Source organism: Chinchilla lanigera, unplaced genomic scaffold (genome assembly GCF_000276665.1).
Source record: "Chinchilla lanigera isolate Chin_1 unplaced genomic scaffold, ChiLan1.0 scaffold00011, whole genome shotgun sequence".
Taxonomy (NCBI): Eukaryota; Metazoa; Chordata; class Mammalia; order Rodentia; family Chinchillidae; genus Chinchilla; species Chinchilla lanigera.
In genome coordinates this window covers 4,084,170-4,101,321 of record NW_004955412.1, presented here as the reverse complement: position 1 = coordinate 4,101,321, position 17,152 = coordinate 4,084,170, and the positions used below count along the sequence as shown (strand labels likewise).

Sequence of the window (17,152 nt, the reverse complement as noted above, 5' to 3'; positions counted from 1 at the left end):
CCTACACTGCTATATCATCTTATTCAATTTTTGTTATTTGTTAGGTTTTTATGAATTCAACTCTTAGGGACTGAGTACACAGCTCAATGGAATGTTTGCTCAGTATGCATGGGGCCCCGCTTCCAATATACCCCCTTGGGGGAGAAACCCAGTTTTCTCAGCTCTCACACTGTATTGGCTTATCGCCATGGGGAGATAGCAGGGACAGTTCTGGTGAGGGCTGAAAGATACACAGGAGCTGAGCAGGTGAAGAAGGAAGGAAGGCAAACAAGTGTGCAGAGTGAGAAAGGAACATGGTACAGAGCAGGGCCTGAGAACAGTCCGGGAGGCGCATGCTGGGGGCGTGCAGGCATGGGCACTACTCAGTGCCAGGCGCACCACACAGCCGGAACTTGTAGTTGGCTTGTTAAACTGGATGGACACAAGCGTGTCCTAGCAGTAAGCGTAATGTACTGAAGGCTTCTCAGCAGGAGTTAGGTGGGGAGAGTACATGGGACATGATCAGATTTGTTTTCTGAACAGATGCACCTAACTATCAAAGTTATGTGTTAAAATACATGGATCACTCCTTTTTATTAAGTTAGGCTTCCTACTGGACTCAGAATAAATTCCAGAGTTACTGCCATCACTTGCGACATAAAATAACATTGTCCATTAAAAATAACATTCTACCGTGTGTCTATGAAGCATATTTAACCATTTGGGTTATTGGGGTGGGTTCTGACTTTTGTTCTTTTAATGAATGTGTTGCCGACCGTGGTTATCTTCTTGTTCAATATTTCTCACATAGTAGACAGAGTCTCTGCATACGTCCCCAGTCCCATCGTATGCTTCACTTCACTGTGTTCACTTCCTTCCAGGTAAACGTGCCTCCAGCATTCAGTCACATTCTTGCTTTAGATCCTTTGCATTTTTTGTGCTGGGTGCTTGAAAGCTGTCACAGTTATCTCTTCCTTTGCATCCAGGGTTTAAATTAATGGAGAGACCTCCTGTGGACACCTCTCTTAGACTACCCCTACTTAGACTCTCTTAGACTACCCCTACCCATCCCTCTTCACTTCACTGTTTTATAATTATCATTACTTACATTTACCTTTGCATGAAATTATCATAATTACTTGTTTAATCATTTGCTTTATGATGGTATGGAAGTGAATAATTTGACGTAGTGAATAAATGGTTGTGATATGAAGAATGGGTTGGAAGGGGCCTGTCTTGGTTACCTCAAAACAATTCTGTCATGTTTCTCTCCTTGCTGAGACAAAACACACAATGCCCAAAATTAAGCAAGGAAATGTTTATGTAGCTCACAGTTTGTGGAGGTTTCAGTCTATAATCAGCTGGCTCCAAGGCAGGGTGGCAGGGCACAAGGGCGACACTAGGTGGCAGAAGACAGCAAAAGCCACAAGAGCAAAGGGGAGGAACAAGTCTCTTTCCCCTCCTTATATTGTAAGCAGGCTACCCCTACCCAGGAGGCGGGTAGCACTCACATAATCTCCCTGCCCTCCTCTTGCACAGGCTCAAGACATAGAGCTGCTGAGTCACTTAGCCAAGCCTCAAGGCTCCTCAAGTTGACACAATGTATCAACCAAAACAGGGCCCCGATAGACCATATGAGCCTCGGGTGAATTGCTGGAGTTTGTCGAAAGCAGGGATTGCCTGAACTAGAGCTATGGCGATGAGCATAGAAATGGTGTGATGGTGTATGGATTCAACAATTATTTAGAATATGAAATCAAACAATGTTGATGAAGGACTGGAACTTTCATCATTTTAATATTTCTTGAAATCCTCTGGGATTTCTTTGTCTTTTTAAGATAGGATTTTTTGGGGGGTGGTTTATTTTGGAATAGTGCTCACTTTTTGATAACATTTTTGCTACACTGACTTTATCTTCTTTGTAGATATCTATTATTTATGGACCAAAACTTTCGTGTTTTTCACCTCTACCATCTTCTCTCAAATTTTAAAGTGAAATTTCTGTTTTGTTTTGTATTCTGGATTACTTTTCAGGTTTGTAATGTAAAGCACAGGTTTAAATATGTAACAGTTTCAAGTTTGGGTCTGATTGCTTCCCATGAATATTTTACTGCGTTTGCTTTCGGTTTTTTTGCCTTCTCTTCCTATCCTGAACTGCTCCTTCAATATCAACAACTATTCCTATTTACCTCTGGGGATCTAGAACCATGTTTATTTTTTTCTGATTTATAAAAAAGCCTTTCATAAAAACGAATTCATACCGAGCCTTACCATTTGTTCCCTCTTCCAAAGATTTTCCTTCTGTCTAATCACCCTCCGATCTTAGTCAGCTGATTTTAAGTGGAAAGTGCTGCAAAAAGGAATGAAGATGATCTGAATGGGGAACGTGCATCTGTAGGCTGCATCTTCCTGTACCGGCCTTTGCTATGTGGTAGATGTCAGATTATTGGTTGCCGGGATGAGGTCCGACTCAAATTTCTATGGACAACACAAAGAAATCCACTGATGTGTGTGCCAAGAGACAAAGATTCATGGGCCGGGCGTAGTTTGTTTCACTGAAGCAAAGATAAAAGAGAAGGAGGCCAGAGGCTATTTCATTGCTTGCTTGAACCTAGAAAATGGAATTTTGAGGCTGGGTCATTGCACAAAGATGAAAGGAAAGAAAACCTAGAAAACAGTATAATAATTTTGTTTCATAGCACAGACTGCTTGCAGTAAGAATTGTCTCTTCTCCTGATTTCATGGGTACTTTAAGGGTGATTAAGGAAAGCTGGTTTTATGTGCTTCCATTCAATTCGCTGTCATTTCTAAACGCAAAAATTATAATTAATGTAAGTTGAGGCCTAGAAGAAAGATATTTCATTGTTAACATCCTTTCGCTACTGCTTTCTCACCTTCAGAATCATTTTAAAACACTACGACTTTTTTCCTGCAAATACTCGAAGTGCTTTTTATGTTTTTTTCCCCTCATGCAACATTTAAGATCAGCATGCACGTCCTCTTACCAAATTTCAAAATCCTACATATGGGGCACACATTTCTCGTGGAAGATAAATTTGTTTTGGTTGGCAAGTGTGCCTGCATGCCTCAGTGTAGTCCATCTCCAGGTTGCTAATCTCCTGAGTTTCACATTAGGGGTAGTTATTAAATTGCCTATTCACTATCAATACTCTGCGACACCCTGGCAGCCAGTACTATCAGATTGCATGCATATTAGTTGCTTTGTGCCCAGAGTAATTTCTGTCATAAAGGACACAATTTAGTGACTCAAATAAGATAAATAAACAATGCTTAGTTATACTTTTGAATATTTATAAGGCAGTTCAATAGTGATTGGAGGATCTGATGTGAAGAAGTTTAAAATGCAGCAGGAACATAATAATGGAGATCACTCACTGAATAAATTTGTATTATTTTGCCTAGATGGTGTTTCTATTACCTAAGAAAAAATACCAGAGAAGCCTGGCTATAAATATAATTGCATTTCTTCTTCATTCTCTGCATGAAGTTCATTGCCGGTGTTTCAAAGGCATTGGTTCCTATTCCTCACCTTCCTGACTCAAATGTTCTAAAAAAGAGTGTATTGAACAGAGGAAACCTGCTGATGTTTTATTACAATGAACGTACCTGAATATGTTTTAGGAGATGACCTATAAGCCCTAAGAGTTTCTTAACTGATTTTAGACAAATGAAAGAATAAACATTTTGATGTGAAAGCTAATAATTCAGGTACAAAATCTTAATTTTTTAAAATTTATAAAATTAATTGTAGAATATGCTCTGAATAAGATATTGGAATGGAAATTTTGGGGAATGTATAGTCTGAATGTATGTTAGAATAAAAAATTTGGTGATATGCTCAATTTAAGATGTTTGAAAAACATTTTAACCCAAATGAAGTAGAAAAAAGGTTGTAAAGATAATAGGAGCACAACTTAATTCATTGGAAAAACAATAAAGAAATAAATAAAGCCACAGTTAATTTTGTGAAGGATTTTAAATCTTGTAAGTGCCTTTAGATGAAGAATAGTCACAAGAGGCAGAGGGAAGGGAAAGGGAGGTGGGGAGAGGGAAGAAGCAAGTTGTACAACTTGTTGATGCAAAGAAAATAATACCGCTGATGTTTAACAAGGGTACTGATAGAAATCTGAATGGAAGAGTAGTCACGCAAACTTTGCTCCAGATGAGAAGACAATTACAGTATCCAAAAGCACACAGAAGCTGGAGTACAGTGTACTCTTGGCAAGCTGGAAGTGTAATAGGCAAGAATTGTGCATTTGTGGCTTTTTGAAAAAGGTTCCTCCAGGCCTCTGCACTCCGTTAGTGAAAACCTGCAGCCTTATCAGTTGGAGATGCAGAGGAAGCTCCATGCAGAAAGCACAGCTGGAAACATCAGAGGGAAATTCAAGAAGGGAGAGAACTGAGACATAATAAGAACCCACGTGCGAGTTTTAGCCTCTTTAAACTCTTGGCCGAATAAAACATTATGCTTCCCCACGGAGAGACACCGAGGCACTTGGTAAATAAGGTAACTAGTGACTAAGAATGCACTTGAAAATAGAATTAAATTAAGTGGATCTTTGGGTTTGCTACTTTTTAAAGCGAGTGCATTTTCTAATCTGCAGGAAGCAGGGAGACAACCATTTTTAGTAGCTCATATATTAATAGAGTTTTTTCAATGAATTATGGTTGGTGAAATAAAGTACTGGCTAAAATTTGCTTCAAAATTAAGGAGGTGGACTAAGTACACTTGTACATAAAACAGATTATTCATTATTTCAAGGTGAGTGTTGAGTCTGTGGAAATCCTTATACTGTTTGTATTTCACATATTCTTAAGTATTTAGTAACATAAAACTAAAATAAACCTAAAAGGATAACAGCTATAATGGCATCAACAACAAAACAGACATAAATCTAAGAAAATATTCTGGAAACCTATACTGGCAAAGATCAAAAAAAACTTAAAGAACAAAGGGATATACCATGACCATGAATTAGAAACTTGATATTTTGAAGTGAGTAATTTTGTGAAATTGCTTTCCATAGTTATTACTATTGATAACAGACCCAAACTGGAAACAAGCTTAGTGTACTTTAAGGGTAGAAGGGCGCATTGTGGAATGTTTATGCAGTATCATTTAGGAGACAGTATGAACGACAACTGCACACAATGTGCGTGCATCTTACTGTTGAATGAAAAATACAAGAGAAAAATGTATATTCACAATTTTCAAAGTTGGTACAACCAATCAGTGTTGTTAGAAGTGAGGATGGTGATTTTCTTTGAGGGGGGATGAGACTAGTGACTGTAAGAGCTGGAAGACTGTACAGCTAGAAGAAGCTGTAAGATTACTAGTTGTAGTAATGCTTTGCTTCATGATCTGGATTATGTCTACACAGTGTATTTACTTTGTAGTAATCCACTGAGCAATACATTTATGATTTGTCTATCTGTAGATTTAGAAAAACGGTCTCATAATTTAGAAAATAAAGTCTTGGCTAGTTAGTAATTGGCAGTTAGTCATTTACTAATGGGAATTATCTAATACTAAGGATTCCATTAATAACTATTTCTTATTACTATCAAGCACTTATAAAATTTGTCCATTTTTTAGCATATTGAACTAGCCCTGGGCTGTGTCTCCGTTCAACACTCACAAAAGTAGTTGCCAGGTGCTTGAAATATAAACATGGTCTTCAAAAGTAAGATTTTGTTGCAATTTAGCAATTCTGAAACGGGTTGTTTTAAGAAAATGTCAACAAAAATGATCAAGCATATGTGAAATAAAATTATATTGGCTGATGTTCACATTTACAATTTTACTTTTTGTAGGGAAGCTTGATACATTATGGGGTAGCTGGGATTGTGGGTGAAGGAAACCTTCCTTATTAGTGATGAAGTAAATCACATCTGTGTTGAAGAGTAAGAAAATGGGAAGTAATTCCATATGTGACAAGAGGTAGTACAAATACTTTTTTGATTTCTTGGTGATAAAACAATATATTCAGTAAAAAAATTCTGTTCCACTATTGTAAAAACTAAAATGCTTCATGTGAAATTTTTAATAGAAAAAAATTTACAGTAATTTGTTTTAGATGATTTCCTTCATGAAGCCATGCATCTAGATACAAATAACAAGAACAGAGTCAACTTCTGAAAGAATTCTTCAAAGTTGCCTTTCCACGGAGACAGGGAAGGAACAAGGTAAGCCACTGCAGTACTATTTATTCCATTTTTTTGATCTGCTGGTCTTTGAAAAACAAATAGTTTTAGTTCGCCTTATGGTCTATAAAAGTAACAGGAGAAAGCAACAGAATAATAATGACATGGAAGCTACTTTCAATCAGAGTTCACAGAATTTCAGAAAGAGCTGGTGTCTGATTTTCTTCTACTATTCAGTTTCTCATATTCTTGTTTTTATATAGTCATAATAAAAAGCAAAGAGAATCTGTCAAACAGCTGCTACCCAGATACCATATGGAAAAGGAAAACAGTCTTTGTTTTAGCCTTTTGGTAGCTGATTTTGCTTCAGCTCTTTTTTCCCCTCTCACTTATATCTGAAATTCCATTTTCATCCGCACACAAGCCTCCCTTTCTTGCTATATAAATTAAATGCAATCTGCCTACCTGGAGTGATTGTCACACAGCAGTGAGACCCATTTGTTTCTGTCTCATGCTCCGACGATTAGTGTCAGATCATAAAATACAGAACAATAACAGTCTCGTCCCTTTTCCCCTTCAGAAATCTGTGCCATGACTTATTTTAGAAAGCAAAATACAACTAGAGTCTTTTCAGTGCAATCAATATGTGTACATGGCTTAGTAATTTGCCTGAAATGAACTTCTAAGTTCCATACCTTCTGGAAGTTTTGAGGAAAACATATGCAAGTCTCTCCACAGCTCCAAAAAAGAGTTGCCAGGGCTACCTTTTAATGACAACTGCAAATCGGGACAAATTGTTTTGTTTTTTGTTTTCTTTTCATATCAGCACTAAAGAATTTAGAACTAGCACATTGTATAGTTGTCCCTATGCAATGGAGATGAATTGTTACTTATGGTTAAAATGAGGCTCACAATTAAAAACTAATATGCAATTAATAATTTTCTAACAAAAATGGGAGTATAAACACAGACATCTTACATTTGGCAATCATGGGGGACTTTTTCACCGGCAGAATAGAAAACATAACATTTTCAAAAACTTATGTCTAGTGAGAAGAGATTTCTTTTTTTAATTCAGTAAGCAAAACTATTTCATTCATTATTTTATTTAGGAAAATCGAGGGCATTTTAGGGACAGGAGTATATGCTCATGCAAGCACAGAAACACGAAACATGATCAAAATATATAGTGAATGCTTAAATAAAAAATTATTACAGTGAAATACATTGCCATTAATTCCTCTAAAAATATTCGCCCCGGGTTTGACTACAGTTAGCCCGTCATTAGCACCACTTTCTGAACTCCTTCTGGAATTCCTTTTCATATCCTGATAAGTTATATTAAAAATGCAAGGAATGCTGCTGCTGCTGCTGAATTCCATCTGAAAGAAAAGCAGTCTGATAATAACATCATGGTATGTCCTCATCCATCTTAATTACTGGTGCTGCTACGGTACAACTTCTGGCTCCTCTCCAAAGTCAAAATGACCATGAAAGGTAAACATTTTCAATCAGTTCAGGACACTGAGGAAGCTGACAGCACAGCTGAAGACACTCATGAAAGAGAACTTCCAGAACTGCTTCAGAAAGCAGTAACAGTAACATCAGTGATGATGAGATCAATGTTCTGAAAGTAAGGGGGACTCTGAGGGGGATCAATAACAATGTATATTTCAGTACAACACATTTTTAAAAATTATACATGCACCATATTTTTCAGTCATACTTTCTAAAAGCATATAGAGCACTGAAGTGGATTTATTCTAACAATTATTTCGTGAAGATCTGGATGGCAAGGAATCCTGGGGTAATTATGGACACAGAATTATAATGTTCCAATGTCTTTCTTTTTCATTTGCATAAAATTTCCATACATTTCCCTTAGTAGTGTACTATAAACTTTTTGAGACCAAGGGATATACTTTACATATTTATGTATATCTAGTACAGCACAGTACTTGATGAGTAATAAGTGTTTGATGAGTGAATGAATTACCACAGTTTCTTTTTCCCTACTTGCAGATCAGGGCAAATCAGAGAAAAGACTATGAGCTTTGGCCTTATCCTTCACTTGCTTTTCTTTCCAAACTGGCATCTGCTCTGCATTGGTACCCTGGTCATAAAAATCCTGTGTGCTCTGAAGAGCTTAAGGGGCTCTGCTCTAGGATTCAGGGGTTTCCATTCACAAGGCACTTCAGTGCTGGTGGGTTCATAAATTCAAGACAGAAATAATTTACGTGCATGGGCCAGTAGCAAAGGGAGCAATCCAGATGGGAGATCATGGTTATTCATGAAACAAAGTTGTTCAGTAAATTCAACCCATTTCCGACTTTCAATCATGCTGCATATCATAAGCGAGAAACTTCGCATATCTCAATGCTCTCTGTGCTCAGTCTCTGTAGCCACAAAATCTCAAGTAATGAATACAAGTAACGAATTCTCAAATGGGTTGCTCTAAGAAAATATTAACAAAGTTGTGCAAATATTTGTAGAATACAATAGATGGTTTGAGGTCTATCTTTGGGATTTCATAGTTCCTTTTTATGGGTGATGTTGGTAAAAGCTTTCTTCGCATGGGAAATTTCCTAATTGTGGTATTTAGCAATGCCTAAGGATGGATTCACTAAATGTGGACAGAGATGATATTAATAAAATGTTCTCAAGTCCCTCACCATTACAGATGTTTTCTAGGGGTTAGGGGCTGTCACCATTCTGACCCTGTCTTTTATATAATTCTCCCTACAATCTTAATTGCTACAACTGGTATATTCCATAGGGCAATTAGTGAATCTGGTAACAAAAATCAATTGATGACTGATTCCAATGAATAGGTTAATGTTTTTGAAAATGTTGCATTAGTTGAAAATGCAAATTAGTTTACATCAAGCACCTGGTTTATTGTTTCTTAACCAATTAGGATGTAATGGAATGTTCCTTCTGGAGGCGGCAATGACACACGTAGGTAAGTAGGACATTGACAGATGGCATTAGGGGAAGGCTTGACCATACTTACTGCCCCCCTGCAGGGCTACCTCGGGGAAAAGAATGACGAGACCAAGTCATCAGTGAAAAGTAGCTATCTGGAGTTAGGATCAAGACCTAAATTTAAGAGTAAAGCCCAAACCAAAGCACAAAAACAAGCTGAAAAGAGAAGTAGACCCCTTCGCTGGACTGTGAACTTTATAAGAGCAGGAACTTCACCTGTTCCTCTATTTTACTCATTATTTTAGCCTGAGTGCTGCAACAAAGCAGCAGGCACTCAATAAATATTAGCTGAACAGCTAAATAAATACTAAATGAGATTCCAAAGCAGCATGCAAAAAGCCAGATCAGGAATATCTGAGATCAAAATTTCACGGAAAACCAAGGATTACAGTTAATTCTAGTTGCAGTCGAAGGAGCTTCTGCTGTTAGACTCCACGCTGAACAGGGAGATCACAGTGGTAGAGACTTAGATGAGAGACCAGAAAAGGCCATGAAAGCTTTGAGGACCCTGCTGTCACTGACGATGACCATTTTATCTGAACATGATCCTTGCTAAGCGTAGCCTCCCTAACTCAGCAGAGAATACGTAGGTTTCAGATTCAGAGGAGACACAAATGGCTGTATTTATGCATTAGGATGAACTGAGGGGTTTACACGATGTATTCCACACATTATGAATGCCACACCATGCATTCCAGAGGTACAGTCCTCAACATCAAAATGGCAGGTGAGTATACATTTCACAAGGAACATATTCTAGAAGGAAATAAGTCTGTGGGTATGACGTCAGAAATGATTTATTTCTCATTTACCCTCCCCTACTACACTGGGTACCTCAAGTGGAATCTCCCACATAAACATCTCATCTTTTAACTGTTTTTGTATGAGGATAAAATACTTTTCCACAGTGGTTAATTCTATTTATTTATTTATAATCTTTGGTGCAAAAATATTCAGATATTGAATCTTCTTCTTCACCATTTTTGATACCAAAAGTGGAAGGTTGTGATTTTCCGGTGTATCAACACCTTGATATCCTACAAGAGACCTGGATAATTTCTGCCACATAAAGGTGACAGCTGAGAGCTCTAAACTGAAGTGCCCTCCTCCCGAATTATTGCCACTAATCACGTTTGCACAGGAGTGGTATTATCAGAGACGTTAAATATCTACACTTGAAATCACTACCTCGGTAACATAAGGGATATTGATTACTTATTTGGTACAGAAGACTTCTTAGTCTAAACGCGAACTGCACTTTTCCGCCTTCATCTCATTTGATCTCATACCAGACTGAAGCACAGTCAGCCGTTTCCTGCTCTGAACAACTGTATGAGGTTTCTTTTTAGAATTTGTACTTGCTTTTCCCCCTACCACGCTGAGGTCCCCCAGCTGGTGTCATTGCTGATACTTCCTCTTTAGAGAAAATTCTAAACACAAAGTGCAAAGTCCCCCTCGCTGCCCTCCTCAGTCCTGGAAGTTTTGTTTGTAGGGGCCTTTATTTAATAGCATGGCCTTCTGAGTCTTAGGTCTTCAGCTCTGACTTGTGGATTAGACTCCAAGCTCACACGTCCTGGTGTCTAGCTGATATTCTTAGATTTCTAAAAGGCACCTCAAACTTAATGTGATCAAAACAGAACTCTTGATTTCCCACCTCCAAATCTGTGCTTTGTTCAGTTTCTCTTATTTTTTGGGTAAAATGAACAATTTACTCATTTGACTAATCCAACAATGCAGAAATAATTCTTTTCTAGCCAGTCAACAGATCCTGCCAGCTCTGCCACTAAAATACATTCACTTCTTTTCCACTTCACTGCCAGGCCTGAGTCTAAATTACCGTCATTTCTTCCTTACAATATTGCAAAAATCTTCTAATTTACACTCCCTCATCTTTATCCTTTTTCCCTTTTTATTCCTTACAAAAGAAAAGCCAGTGTTGTTTTTAATGTCACTCTCATCCTTAAATTACTTTTTGCTTTTCTCTACATTTGGAATGGAATATAAAGCCTCTCTGAAATCTCCATGTCCCTATGTAATCCTTCCTGTACCCGACTCCACTCCTAATCCCATTCATATCAGGGTTTTCTGAAGTCCAGGGTGCTGTTTTTTGTGTGCCTCAAAAGAACTAGGTCTGTTCTACTCTTCAATTTGTGCATATCATTGTGTTAGTTTATCCTGCTTGCTTCTTAAACTTTGCTTTCCTCCGTCAGGATGTAACATTTATAAAAGTAGCACCTCATCTATCTTGTTATTCAGGAAAAACAAGAGGAATCTTAGAACACTGTCTCCTCTCTTTTCCAGGGTACATACCACCGTTCTAGCAATCGCACTTTCAGACACTGGAGGGAAAGTGCGCACTATAGCTACAAAAGTGACTCATAGGATGGAGAGAAGAACATAGAAATTTTAGCCAGTCTCATGAGTTTTGGTGACAAGGGACCTTGTTTCCAGTACCTGTTTTGCTAGCATGCTCAGAACTTTTATCATCAGCAAATATATAGGGAGGATTGCGGTATGGATAAAATGGAGGCAAGAAATAGAAGTAAGACAAAATTTTAGTCTTTAGGGGATATTATGTTTTGTTTTATTTTATTTATTTCTTTACTTATTTTTGTTTTTTTGAGACAAGATTTCGCTATGTAGTTCAGGCTGGCCTTGAGCTCACTTTGTAGCCCAGGCTGGTCTCAAACTTGCAATGATCCTCCTGCCTCAGCCTCCCTAGTGCTGGGATTACAGGCATACTCCACCATGCCTGGTGATATTATGTTTTAGTAATGTTAAGCATCTCATTTACAAAGTGATGTTTTAATAAAGGAGTATGGGTGGGAAGAAGATGAAAGGTTAAGTTCCTGGGTGGGCAGACACTCTCTTTAAGGATGTGAAAAGAGAATGCTGAAAGGAGCAGGTGAGAGATGCTGAGAAGCTTCATTATTCCCACTTTTTGTCTTAAATCTACACGTAACTATCTAGCTATGGGGCAGCCTAAATCAAAACTAGTCTTTGTTAAATATACTTCCTTTAAAAACTATAAGACATGCAGTTGAACATTACATTTTGCTTGATTATTTTTTGATTATAAAAGATATTTAGTTTTATGATTAATAACATGTTTTCTCCTACTGTTTAGTGTCCATCTTTTAACATTAATTTGTACTGCATTATAAAATATAGATGTTACTGCGTCCATGGAGTCTACCAGTTCTTTGCATAAATCAACTTTCAGAATTTGTGTCATTTTAATTTAAAAATATAGTCATTGTGATGATTATTCCAAAATGTGATTCATTACTATCAGCTGTTTAGTATTTAAAGATATTCCACTTTGGCTTGTGATAAGTTGTCATTCTGAAAGAAATACATTTAGCAAAAACACAGTGCTCTGACACTCTTGATCTTAGCCTCCAGGCAAAATTTGATCAAAGCATCAGCAAAAACCTCTCTCATCAAATTTGTCAAGAGTTTCTTCCATATCTGTGTGTAAGTTTCAGTTCTCATATTTTGGTGATTTATGTATGTGTGTATGTATATATGTACATACATGCATATGTATGTATGCATGTATACCCATATGTGTGTATGAGACAGGTTCTCACCATGTTTCTTGGGCTGGTCTTAAACACTTGGATTTAAACAGTCCTCCAGCCCCAGCCTTCCTGATAACTCACTGTGCCCAGCCTCATCTTTATGTTCTTCTCAACCGCAGCTGTCTCCACAGAACATGATGAATTTCTTCTCTTGGCTTCTGAACTTGCATTGTTTTCCCCTTAGTTTGATCAGACCTTCCTTTCTTGAGGGCACTACTGGGATCAGCTCTCACAAACCTTCTTTCTCAGTATTCAGTAATCTCAGCCACTATATGCACTATTTTTTCTTTTTCTTTTTTTTTTTTGGTTTTTCTCCGGTACCGGGAACTGAACTCACAACCTTGCGCTTGCCCGGCAGGCGCTTTTGCCGCTGAGCTAAATCCCCAGCCCCTTATGCACTATTTACATACTGGTGATTCCTTGGAGTTGTTTAATCTTCAGTATTTGTTTTCCTGTAAAACTACTTTGACAATTTCTTATAGAAATAAAAATGGTTTTGGCTGGGAACATAGCTTGGCGGTAGTGCACTTGCCTACCATGCTTGGGGTCAGGGTTTGATAGCTAGTGTCACACAATACCAAACCAAACCAAACCACACCAAACCAAAATAAAGCTTTCTAAAACTTAACTCATTCAAAATGATACTTGATTTTTCAGTCCAAATCTGCTTCTTTCTGAGTTCCACATTTCTGTGAATGACAATGCCGGTTTGAACATATTCTTGGAACAGAAAATCTACAATTTTGTCCACTCTTTTTCATAGCCCAGGTCAACTTCATTATCAAATATTTTCACATCTTCATCCAAAGTTTAGTATCCTACAAGGAACACTTCTCATCAAATCCACGGCTACTGCCTCTCTGTCTCCCCTGCCTTTCCAACTCTCCTTCTGAGGTCTCCCCTAGAGATTTTCTGCCTGCTAGACAGAAGGGATTTTAAGAATATGGCACATTTGACATGCTGTCCATATTAAACATGCTCAAGTGGCTTCTCTTATTTAGCATAGAGTCCAAGGTTTTGCCCTGGTTCCCAAGCCCACAGATCATTTGCTCTTTGTTCTGCTGATCTGTTCACTGTCTTGCTCCGTCTTCCTGTGCTCATCACTGTCCCATCTCTGACTCTATGCAAACATCCTCATCTCAGGAAAGGGGTCTTTTCAAACCTCTAAAAATCCTCTCCTAACTCTTCACCTTCTTGCCCTCTTTTATTTTTCTGCAGAGGGTTCATGATCACCTGAAATTATATCACACACGTTTTAGGAAGTTGTTTGTGTTACTGTTTTCCCTACTACAATATACATTTCAAAAAGGTGCCACCTTTATTTTGCTCATTATTTTATTCCTACCATTTACATCGAAATATATTTTAGCAGGCCTTCATGAATATTTATTGACTTAGTGAATGAATGGTGTTCATTTAGGAAAAGAAAAATTGTCCATATATTTAAATCTGACATGCTCCCTGTAGGGTGCCATAGAGACATGTCAATATGGTAAGCCATGGCGGTCACATCAATGGTAAGCTCTAAGGGTAGGTAAAGCAATGAGGGTACCTGGTTGTGTTGCCTGGATCACCCCTGAGAGGTGCAGGACATTGGATGCTCACTGCCCTGTGCCTCAGAGCACACCTGTGACTTGCTACGTGCATGCCAGACACCCGCCCCCAAGGCCTGACTTAGAGATCTAGGGTAGAAATGCACTTGGGTAGTTATTTTTAAGAGGCTGGTCCACTTAGAGACAGAGCTTGAAATAGGGATTTGAGTATATGTGCTTTGATGTGCAAGTGCTTGCAGAGAAAACCTGTAAGGCAGGGAAAGTTGCTACCATGGGGAAGTCGAGCAAACGTGTGGCTCCAGGTAACCCAGTCTTGGGCTGATGCACACAGCAAGGGCCCTGCATTGCAGACCGTACTATACAGTTGTTTCTCCGTGAGGCAAGAGAGGTTAAACTCGGCATTGGGCTTTGGCTGCTTTACTGAGGGAGAGGTAACTTTGCAGGCAAGGCAGGTCTCCTCAGAGGAGGTCAGTTCTCCACAAAGGAAGCTCTAAACCATTATGAGCCAACACTCACAGCAGCAGGGGGACACTGCACTGGCCCACAAAGGGGCTGTGGGCCGCTGCCACAGTTAGTCATATAAAAGTGGGCTGAGTGTTTCTGATTTTTTAAATTACTTTTTATTCTCTTGAATTGTTTGATCAATCTTGCACTCTTATATCTTACAATCTGACCAGCTTCGTTGGAGAGAACAATATGTAAAGTAACAACCGTTGTTAATTCCTATCATCTTCTTTTGAAATCCTGTATCATTTTTATTGTTTTCGTGTTGTTGTTTTTGTCTTTGTGGCTGTTGTTTTGTTATTGTTATTTTTTTCTCTTTAAAGTAAAAAAAATATGGGCTGCTTGTGAAGCTCAGATGTTCATTCTTTCAACAAATATTTTCAGTGGCTTATCCCAGGCAGAGTGCTTGCAGTTGCTGGGATTCAGGGGTGAACAGACATGGCTGCCGCAGCACACACAGGGATATTAAACAGATATTAATCAAATATCTTTGCAGTCATAACCAGATATGGCTGGATTGTCATGCCAAATAATGAACTGAAGCAAGATTATAAAAGTAAGCCCACAATATTATGCAGTCAAGTAATTTTTTTAAATAAATAGTTCTTGCAGTAACTTTGAGATTATGTAAATTCTTATCACAGTCATCATTATCTAATGCTAGCTGTATGTTACTCAAATACTTGCCAGGCATTATTTGAAAACTCAAATAGAGTTTTAAAACTTGTTTCAGCATTGGAACTGTGTTTGTGTGCAAGAACTCTACATACCATTGTTTAAGAAAGCCGGACAATTTTGTTTTAGTAGATATTGAAGCACAGGAAGAATTAAAATTTCTAAGTACAACTTGTCAGATGCCAATTCCCTTTTGTCCTTTCAAATTACTCTCTTCATTCCTACCCCAGTCTGACAAGCAAGGCAAAAGTGAAACTTGTATGAGAAGCTGTAATCTTGCTACTGTGGAACATTCAAGTTTGTAGACTTGCATAATTTTCTAGTCCTGTACAGGCTACAACTTACTGGATGTCATTAAATTGATATGCAGTGTTCACCAGTATAAGTCTGGTATTGTTCTGTTTGAAATAGCAATATTTAATGAATAAAATGCAATTTGAACAAGTAGATACAGATCCCTGGGTTCCAAGCAAAGTTTGAAAATTCAATATTAATATAGAACATCTGAGATAAGGCCAAAGAAAGTGAGAAAAAATTTTGCTTTACATTTCATTATTAGAAAGACACAAGAGTACTTAAATCACTAATCAGTTAGTAGGTACCCGTAAATATCTGAAATTCCTGATTTTATCTAAGGCTCTATTTTCATCTCTTTTTTGTATCTTTGCATAGTGCTATGGAAACCACTACACTGAAAAACAAGTCCGCTAATGAGGGACGTAGTACTTGTCAGTAAAGTCGTGTTTCTTACTTTAGCACAGAGAAGAATGGTGAAGGACTACAATGCTGTCGACGAGTCACCAAACCATCTCCTTAGGCGGATGTCGCGCAGCGAAAATAACAAAGCTTATTTTCATTACTTCTGCTCATACCTCAAATCCCTGCGGTCTTCCTAGACTCTCCGTGATATGCTTCCATGCAACGAGAATCTCTGACACAGACATGCTTGTAGCCTTGACATCAGTGGGAGCAGCAGTGGGTTCTGTATGAAAGAAAGTGGAAACAATAAGCTAGGAATATCACAAGTACACCTATCAAGGTAAGGCACCTACACCTACCAGGTGTCCGCGGCCTTCTCCCTTACTTTTGCAGTGAAGTGCTCTGCTAGTTATGAAGAACAAAAGATAAAATGATGATCTTGTTGTGTTTCTATACCTAAGTCATTTCATCAATACCTTACCAATGACCATTCCCAAATCTGGAAGGATAAGCAGAGGAGGCCTTTATCCTTGGACTGGCTATGACAGTTCTAGAGAAGTTAAATAGTCTGATTACAGTTGTCTGTCAATCTATTATATTGATGAAGAGAACTGACTATGGAGTCAGGGTTGGCTTTTTGTTGTGATTGTTGCTGCTGTTATTTTTACCTTTAAAATTATTTATGATGGTAAAACACACACGTCTGGAAACATTGCGTCCCATTAATATACAATGTCTGTGTTTTTATATCTCAGTTACATTACAAATCTAATAAATAAAATAATACTTTTTTATTTACCTTCAGGTAATTTTTTACCTCCTTCTATTACCTAGTTCCATCTTCTGTAACATGGGCGTAATAAGAATATTATCTCGTAGAGTTTAAGACTAGTTTTAATTATTATAAGACATATAAATTGTATAGTGCTGTCATTGGCACTGAAAATGGTCATTCACAAGTACTTGTTAACTGTGCAGGAACAAACAGAATCTGAATTACATTAGATA

General features: G+C 38.0%; 1 protein-coding gene across 1 annotated transcript in view; it reads right to left on the bottom strand.

The window, feature by feature from the left end:
* Cntn5 (contactin 5) overlaps positions 1-17,152 on the bottom strand; it is a 1,017,390-nt gene that overhangs the window by 21,163 nt on the left and 979,075 nt on the right. The window contains exon 22 of the mRNA XM_005377960.1: positions 16,318-16,427. Coding sequence (XP_005378017.1) covers positions 16,318-16,427 — 110 coding nt within the window. The remainder of the gene's footprint in view (positions 1-16,317; positions 16,428-17,152) is intronic.